This window comes from Podarcis liolepis, assembly GCF_965112155.1.
Source record: "Podarcis liolepis genome assembly, chromosome: 9".
NCBI classification, from domain to species: domain Eukaryota; kingdom Metazoa; phylum Chordata; class Lepidosauria; order Squamata; family Lacertidae; genus Podarcis; species Podarcis liolepis.
This window is the reverse complement of record NC_139564.1, coordinates 25,871,047-25,880,181: the sequence shown is the minus strand read 5'-3', so window position 1 is coordinate 25,880,181 and position 9,135 is coordinate 25,871,047. Positions and strand designations below refer to the sequence as shown.

Sequence of the window (9,135 nt, the reverse complement as noted above, 5' to 3'; positions counted from 1 at the left end):
TTCCTATGGCGCCCGCTCTATCCGCGCCGACTCTATGATGGACGCTTCGCCATTGGCTGACGGCATTGGAGACGCTCCTCGGCGTTAGGCTCTCTCGGCTGACCCTCGCGTCGCGCGGTGAGGGCGTCATCGTCGTCAGCTGGCCGAGCGGGAAACTTCAGAAACTGGGAGAAACTGCGTCGGGTGTGGGCGGGAGAGAGAGAGCCAGGCCGAAGCGCGCGACTGCGGTCAGGGCTCGCGAGTGAGTCGCTCTCTTTTCTGAAAGCAGCCGGGCTCGGAAGGCGAGTCTTCGGTTCGTTCGTTCACCTTTTGTCGAGGGTGGCCGGCCGGGGACAGCGACTTCGGGGGGCGGGCGGGCGGGCGAGATTTATTTATTTATTGAATTTATATACAGCACCACCCTATACCCGGAGGTTTCGGGGCGGTTCACAGAACAAAATCAAAATATAAAACCACGAAATATATAATCAAAATAAAAACAACAACAACCCAATAACCCCCCTCCCCAATTACAGATAGGTAGCCGTGTTGGTCTTCTTCAGACACACTGAAACAGAAGTTGCCAGATTTCTTCCCCTGCCCAAGAAAAGCCACCTTTTAAAAGAACATAGGATGTCAAGATTACTTGTCCTAACCTACCTCACAGGATTGTTGTGAGGAGAGAGAGAGAGAAAGGAAGCGCGTAGGGGGAGAGAATGACTTAGGCTTCCTTGAATTCACTGGAGGAAAGCTGGGATATAGATATAATAATAAAATAATAAACGAAATGGCAGATGTGGCACAGTGCTGCAACTGTGAAGCCCCCGCTGTGACAGTGTTGTCACTTGCTCACTAGGATGGGGTGGGACGAGGCAGAGTGGCAGCAAGGCCTGAGAAAAGCACTGCGATAGTGCTACCCTTTCCTCACACTGCCCCATCTCTTTCCCTTATTAAATATATTTTTTCAACTGCTTGAGCGTTTTTAAAACAGTTTCAAAACATGAAAATGAGTATTGGAGAAGGGTGGGCAGAAGGTTGGCTGGGATCTAAAGTATTGGTAGATATCTGGGCAATTTGAAGTAGATTGGTAAGATTTTCTAATGCTAATTGTTCAGCAGTAGCAACAACAAAACGATCCTCCCTCCCCAATTATACTACAGTAATGAAATGACAAAAGTACTGCAAACTCCATCCAGTTTGTCAGAACAACTCTATGTGTTTAGAGTTCCAGAATTCAAAGTATGTATTTTGCACCTGTCTCTCGCTGATGGATCTCAGGGTCCTTTATTTTCTACTAGTACATCCTGCAATCTGTTGATCCCTGTTTTAGAGGAGATAAGTGTGTGATACATTGATTTCATCAGGGTTCAGGACTTTGCTGCGCTCTCTCACTTCCCTTGTTCCCAAAAGAAACCTTTTGCCTGCTGCTGATAGTCCTGTATACATTAATGGTATCAGTACTAAATGACTTTTTTATAAATGATATTTCTCATTAGAAGTGATTATTCCCATTTTAGATTTGTGGTCAATGAACTCAACTAGTTAGCAGATTAATCAAGATATCATTTTACAGATTTAATGTTTTTTAAGAGAAACATACTGTATTGAAATGTGAGACACCTTGTGGTAGTTGTATGAAATTGAGGCTAACTTAAAGAAAACACTGCTTTAGATTTCTGTAGAATCTTTAAAATCAGCAAAGCTCAACATTAATTTTTAAACTAAGGGTCTGTTGTTGATACAGCTGATGAATGTCTCTCATGCTTAACTACTAAGGTATAAGTTCTTTACAAACTAAACTGGAACTAAGCTCCATTGAAAAATGGACATACTGTATATAGGATTACACTGAGAAGACATAAATGAGATTGTATTTTAAATTGCTTTTTTAACTTCAAGGAATTTGGATTGCAGTTAAGGGGTTATAGAATGAGTTATAGGAAATATTTATTTAAAAAGGAATGCATGTGTGTCTGTGGTTTCTGGACATTAAGTTCAATTGCTTTAAACAGGATATTATTTCTTTCAGGTGGTATGAAATTTGGAAGTGCAAGCCAGCTGTGATGGCTTCTCAGGAATTTACGGTGAGTTTCTGATATTTCAACTATATATTATATAGAACAATATTCCACATACATCAGGATGACATGGCATCCCTCTAAGATGGCTCACAATCATCAGTTAAAAATATAATACGATGAAATATAATAAAATTAATTTTGAAATGTCACTGAAACGTTTGTTTATATATCAAAACAGGTTTTATACACACACCAAAAGACTAAAAAATCTAAAGTGTGGCAAGATGGAATTTTGAAGTCCCCTCTAGGGGGCAATAAGGTAAAATATTGATTAATAAAGTATTATACTGATACCATCTGTGGGTGTTACTGTTTTGTTGCTCAATGAAGTGCCATTCTTCTATTTTTCTTTCTGTTGTAATACAGGCAACTTTATGTGATGACAAAGGACAGGTTTTGGATAGCATATTTGTGAAGTTCCAGGTACATGCTTTTTATTTTCCTTAATTTTTTTTACTTGATTAGCAATTCTGGAAGACATGTTGCTTGTTTAGTTGATTCAAACTCTGCTGGCTTATCTTGGTCACATTTGTTGAGGCCCATGGAAGGGAAAGAAGAAAGCCAGCAGGGTTTAAAGTGCCTGCTGTTGCTGTCCAAAGTGCCAGGAAAAAACACAGCATTTTTTTGCAGTCATCTTCCTGGTGCTTTGCACAGCAGCAACAGGCACTGATATCCTTTCACCCCCTTCCTCCTCAGGGATAGGTGTGGGTGGGGATGAAGCTTTCTTTTTCTCCATTGTTGAGGATGAAGGAGGAAATGAAAGCTTAAAACTTGGAATATATACACATTGCATATATAACAAAATCGTGGAAGCTGTATTAATGCATTATGTGTTGCATTCAGTATGAATTTATATATACTCACTACTACATATTTCTCTCTTTAGGTAAAGCCAGGAGATGATTTAGAAAGTGAGAAATATTTAATCACGGTTGAAGCTGAGAAAACTTCTGAAACTGGTTTTAGTGATCAGCCAAAGAACACAGAAGTACCAGTGTTAATAAGAAATCATTTGAAGTCTTCTGCCTCTTCATCTCTGCGTCTGCCAGTTGGCCTAAAACGAAAACATACTGTATGTCATTCTTTCTCCCTCTCCTTTTTACACTCACACACTGTAGAAGGAAGCCTTTTGAATAAGTGAGAGAGATAGAGATCTACAGCTAGTTAGAATTTTTTGGGGGGGAGGAGCAAAAAAACCTCTGATTTTTTACTATTTGAACTGCATGTGACAGTTTCACAGATGATCATTTTTATCTCAAGCCTCTTAAGTACAAAGTGTGTTACAATATAAGGTGTTCCAAGTCACTTACTTTGATCATTGGCTAACACCAGTAGATATAATGCATAATCAGGCGAGTAAAACACAGTAAATGGAAGCAAATTGTGCAAGGGGATCCATCAGCTATAGAGCAGGAAGTGCTTTGTGGACACTGATTAATCGAGTGGGGTGACCATGCCCACTGCTGGCTGAAGGTTAATCTTGGGGGAATGTGCCTCTTGGGTTGTAAAATCCATACAATACAGTGGTGCCTCGCAAGATGAAATTAATTCGTTCCGCGAGTTTTTTCGTCTTGCGTTTTTTTTCGTCTTGCGAAGCACGGTTTCGGAAAAGTTTTGGAAAAGCTTCAAAAATCACCAAAGTCTTCAAAAACCTCAAAAAAGGCTACCACACCGCGTGCTATGAGTTGCTCCTCGAAGTCAAGTCGCAACTGTATTAACGGTTTTAAGAAAAAGGAAACAAACTTGCAAGACGTTTCCGTCTTGCGAAGCAAGCCCACAGGGAAAATCGTCTTGCGAAGCAACTCAAAAAACCAAAAACCCTTTCGTCTTGCGAGTTTTCCGTCTTGCGAGGCATTCGTCTTGCGAGGTACCACTGTACATAGAACTGCACACCATTGTTTCATGGGCTCAGGTGGGGGACCTCGTTACTATTAAGGAGACTGTAAAAGTTATTTTATCCTACTTAGATGTATTCAGATTTTGTTATATAAGAAACACATTCTTTTCAGTCTGTTTAATTTAGTGATTCAGTAAAATATTGCATAACAAATATAGAACAAGTAAATACAGTATAGTAATATCTCTGCTTCTTAATTCTAAAACTTCAATTGTTAAACTTCCCACAAATTGAAAATATTCTCTTCTTAGGGTTTCCAAGGGCCACGGCAAGTGGAAAAGAAAATGACAACAATGGAAGTATCTTCAGCAGTAGCATCACCTTCATCCAAGGAGCCTCATTCATCCTTCCCTTCTCAGTTCTATGCCAGTTCCCCTTTATTTTCTGTCCCCTACAATACTAAGTTACACTCAGAATTGAATCAGAACACTTTCAAAATGAATGGCTCAGATGCTGATTCTGTCACTCCACCCGCTTTTACTCATAAAGTGGTACAAAGTAGAATCCATAGTACTGATGTTGAAGATGGTGAATATTTGGAGTCAGGATTTCAACTGGATAACGGAATGGCCAAATCAATCTACCATGCAAGTAACAGTTTGGCAGTTTTGCAGAATGCCAGGAGTAAAGCACAAATCTTAGCAATTCTGAGCGGGGGACAAAAACATTCTAACGTTTCAGAGGGTGAAACTAATATATCATTGGGAAATCAATCACCAGCATTGATGAAATCAGAATTCCATCAGGAAGGCTCACTTTTATCTGAATCATCAAGAAGCACAGAGTCTTTCTTCAAAGAAAAGATGGCACCTCTTTTGAGCTCTGCAAACAACACAACCAAAGAAACCATTAAATACATAGCGCCACTGCATTTCTCAGAAAAAAATGTAAAAACAAAAAGCCGATGGGATGTATATTTGCCATTGTCTTTAGCCGAAAAGTCTCCTGACAAAGTTGAGGGAGAATACAATGATAGGAATGCTAGCAATCTTCAGGACTTGAAGGAGGATGGCACTGATAATAGGAGCCAATACACTGAGGGCCATAAAAAAATTCTAGAAGTGCCTGTTTCCGTGAAAATCATTATGTCTCCTGTCAGTAATAGTTCTGTCAAACACCAACCACATAGTATTGTACCAGCTGAATCAATTGTGTGGAAAGAGAATGGCACAGTTTTATCATCTGTTGATAGTATGAATTACTCAGATTGTAATGCTGATAAACTCTCCACATCCAATAAATGCACAGAGATTGATAATTTGGATGGGTTTTGCCATCAGCCGCAAAATGAATCTTATCCAGTAATATGTTCTGAACCTTTCTCAAATAATTCTGCAGATGAAGAATTTGGTGACACAGAAAAGCAGTTTATAGAGGTTAACTTCAATCTGTTGGATAAACTAGAGTTTAGTGACACAGAGGATGGAAAACTTCATACCAACCACACACTTTCACAAGGTTCAGCATGCTTTAAAGAGGAAACTGAAGCACCATTTGAGACCGGTGTTCAAGTGAACAGTAACATAAAAGCTTGTAGTAGTCAAGGGGAAGATAATGTGCAGCCCACATTTCTGCAAGATGGAGGTGTGAATTATGTCTCAGAATGCCAGTCACTGCACGTTTGTGATGAAATCTCTGAGGAACATAACAAGAAGGAGGAAAATTGTGCAACTCTTCCATTTCTTAAAAAGCTGCCACATTCAGAGGCTATAATTGTTGATGAAAAGGTAGAGACAAATGCAATAAATATCCAAAATATATGTAATCACAGAGATCTTGGTACAGACTTGTTAATGGTGAATGATATGGACGGTGATGCGAATGATAGTAAATATAATCCAACAACTCATCTTAGAAAAGGAAATGTTCCTGCTATTTTACATGGTTGCCTCATGGACAAAAGTAATGAAGAAGGTATTGAGGTTGAAGCAGGTAATTCCCAACCTAGTTCCTTAGGTATTTGTCGTAACAACATGAAACAGAGCAATCATTTGCTAGTCCTCACTGAAAAATACAATATTTCTTATGGTTCCCCTCAGTATATTTCAGACAAAAATGATTCTGCTTCAGAAAAAAATCTGGATTTGAGGCAACTCCCTCATCCCTTAACTTGTGAGACTTCAGATGAATCACAAATGGATCGAAATGAAAATGCAGTTAATAACTTGGATTTTTTTAACAAGTTCAGTAAATATGAAGGAAAGGATTCTATTTGTGTTGAATCTTCACTTGACTCTTCAAGCCTTCCCCAGCTGGTAAATGGTTTCAGCCTGTTAAAATCACTTACAGAACATAGCACAGCCTTAGAAAGCCTGCAAATGATAGAGGAAAGTACTTCTTTGCTACCGAGGGAGAGACTAAGAAAAAAACAAAAGCCAACAAGACCTGAAGGTTATTAGCTGCTTCTTTTTTTTTAGAATTTTGTTTTGAAATATTGATTGTACTTTTCTACTGGTTTTCCTAGTTCATTTTTCTAGAATGGAAATGTAAGGAGAGCTAATTCATTGTCAAAAGCAGTTTTGTACTGCATGTGAAACAGTCTCCTTGATTATCCTGAAATAAAAGAGATAATACCTTACTTTAGAATAGGGATGGGGAACCTGTAGCCCTCCAGATGTTGTTGGACTTCCAACTCCCATCATCCCTCCGCTGAGCATTCCTAAGGAAATGTCTTCTCCATGGTGAGATCATGTTTTGTTTTGCTCCAAACAAACCACACTATACCCAAGGTTTGTTACTGGCTTTCCAATAGTAGTTTGGGTGAAGCAAACCACAATCCACTTTGGACATAATGGTAAGCTAGGGATCATGGTTTGGTTTTTTTCATGTGCTTGTGGGGAGGAGCAAAACAACCAAGTCCAGCAACTTAATGGTAAACCGATATGGTTTACGGTGGATTTCTTTGCAGCATGTTTGTCACTGATGTGGCTAATAATGCTAAAATAAAATATGTGTAGTTAGCATCTAACATTCCTATAAGCAATAGCATTGACTTTGAAAACATCACTCAACTTGAATGCAAGATAGATCTTCAATATTTAATCACTGAACTAGCTTCATGACTGAGGCTTATTGTGCTTTTCTCTCTTTTGTAGCTACACAACAGTTTCCTGACGTTCCACTTTCTGAAGATGTGCAGATAACATCTTGCCTGCATTCTGGTTCTCCTAAAATGGTAACCTTTTTGGACTTTTGTAATTCATCACTAATAGCTTTTATGTAAATATCCCATTACACAAGCTGAAGGCCCATCTACTTGTATGTATTTTCCACCTCACTGTCGTCTTCTGTGTTCCTATCAGCCACCCCCTCTGAACGCCTGAAAACTGGCTGCAGTTTTGTAAGATGGAGTAAAAATTGCCAACACTACTCCACACTCATTGGGGCATAAAAATTAAAATTAAAAATTAAAGTAATAGTAATCATCATCATAAATTGTGGGTATTGGAGAAAACGTATTTCATTCGATAAGTTCACTGCATCATCGTGTTAAAGAAAATTTTGAGTTGAGATGGTTTGTGGGAGAGGATTGCAGTAGGTAAAGGACAAGATAGAACATTTGCTCTACTCCAGTATGGAAATTCATTTTTCCTACACAAATGTAAAATAGATTTGTAGGGCTTTTGCTCATAAATAGTTGTTTTAAGAAACTGTAAATTGTATTGCCTTTCAGCCTCCTGAAGGCAATGAGCTGGTTGTATTATATCACTGCACTTCAAAATGAGACTGTACTAAGTACAGAATGGTGCATCCTTCTCTTGACCCATTTCTGATCATTTCCAGGATACTTCCTCAAACACTGATGCAGAGAAGCCCACAGCAGCTACAGTAAACATGCTACATGACCAGGTTCCTTTTGAAGTGGCTGACAGTCAAACGAAGGTATAGCTTACAAAGAGATGACTTGGAAAACCTCCCACGGCCAACACCTCCAAAAATTTCACTGCCACCATGCATCTCAGGACCTTCTCAGACTACTTTTGAAACTGGAATTTTTAAACAGCAGTTTGTAATAAGACCTGGAGGGCCAGGTGTAAAACGTCCACAGTCTGTGCAAGCTCTTCAGCACACCTAAACAAGCTTTTTGGATCCTGGGTACTAACTCTTCATTGACAGCATTAAAGTTGCCATCTCATCTCTTATTTTATCATTGAAGGCTAATTTTCAATGGTATAATGAATAAGGATGGCCTCCTAACCTCTAATGTTGATGGCTGAGGTTTGCTTAGAATAGTTGTTAGCCTTCTCTCATCCAGCAGAGATGAGTAGAAAGCCCTGGGGTGCGGCTGGAATATGGATCTGTTGAGTGGCCCAAAACTCAAGCTTGTTGGCTCCTGGCTGGCATTCCAAAACTGTGTGACAATCCAACTCCCACCTTCTACCCTGGCAGGCCCAAGCAACAAATACTTTGTGCTAAATTGTAGTTCTTTGTTCTCCTATTATTTCCTTTTATTAATCTATCTCTTAAATATATGTAGCTAGTTGAATTTCAAGGGTACCAAGTGAGAGGATCTGCAGCTAGTGAGATAATGATGAGAGTACCCTCTTCACATCTTAGATGGGATCCACAGGCTGATATGACAGAATTTGAACTTGCTACAAAGGATGGCTGTTTTTTCTCAGCCCAAGAACTAGGCAGCCCTGTGCTGCCTAGCTTTATTCAGGTAAACTGTAGAATGCTTTTTATAGAAAGCTTTATTTAATCAATGAACATATGGCAAAAATGTGAAATAATTTATTAAGTGGCCATAAACATGGTTTAAAAGATGAAAGTTGCAAATAAGGACTTCAGTTGGCCCATTCCTGACATAAATCTCTCAATGACTTCTCTGAAAATGTGTTCATATACTTAATTCCCTTGGTCCTTCTGGTGCATTAAACATCTTCCTTAATATGTACATGGTGCCACCTTTTAATCCCTCTTCAAAATTCGCTGTTTCTGCAAACCCTGGTTTAGTCTGCATTTTCATGGGGTAGCCAAAAACAATTATGTGTAACTGTACCTGCTCACATCTGTCATTTCCTTGGCTTGTTTCTCTCTCCATTTTGTTATCTTTCCCTGTGTTGATTTTAGATTTTCTCTTGTTTTGGGGAGTAAGGGCCCTGCTTTCTTTTCTTTTCCTTTCCTTTCCTTTCATTGAAACTCTGTAGAGCATTGTTTGAAATTTCTGTTGCATGA

The 9,135-nt window shown here is 39.2% G+C and overlaps 1 protein-coding gene across 2 annotated transcripts in view; it reads left to right on the top strand.

Moving 5' to 3' along the window:
• The first annotated feature begins 83 nt into the window (after nucleotides 1-83).
• ZGRF1 (zinc finger GRF-type containing 1) overlaps nucleotides 84-9,135 on the top strand; it is a 31,317-nt gene continuing 22,265 nt past the window's right edge. For both annotated transcript variants that reach the window (XM_083459182.1, XM_083459181.1), the window contains exons 1-9: nucleotides 84-241; nucleotides 2,009-2,063; nucleotides 2,239-2,319; nucleotides 2,427-2,483; nucleotides 2,947-3,132; nucleotides 4,209-6,348; nucleotides 7,053-7,132; nucleotides 7,741-7,839; nucleotides 8,435-8,620. In XM_083459182.1, the coding sequence (XP_083315308.1) occupies nucleotides 2,043-2,063; nucleotides 2,239-2,319; nucleotides 2,427-2,483; nucleotides 2,947-3,132; nucleotides 4,209-6,348; nucleotides 7,053-7,132; nucleotides 7,741-7,839; nucleotides 8,435-8,620 (2,850 nt within the window). In that variant the 5' untranslated portion in view covers nucleotides 84-241; nucleotides 2,009-2,042. The remainder of the gene's footprint in view (nucleotides 242-2,008; nucleotides 2,064-2,238; nucleotides 2,320-2,426; nucleotides 2,484-2,946; nucleotides 3,133-4,208; nucleotides 6,349-7,052; nucleotides 7,133-7,740; nucleotides 7,840-8,434; nucleotides 8,621-9,135) is intronic.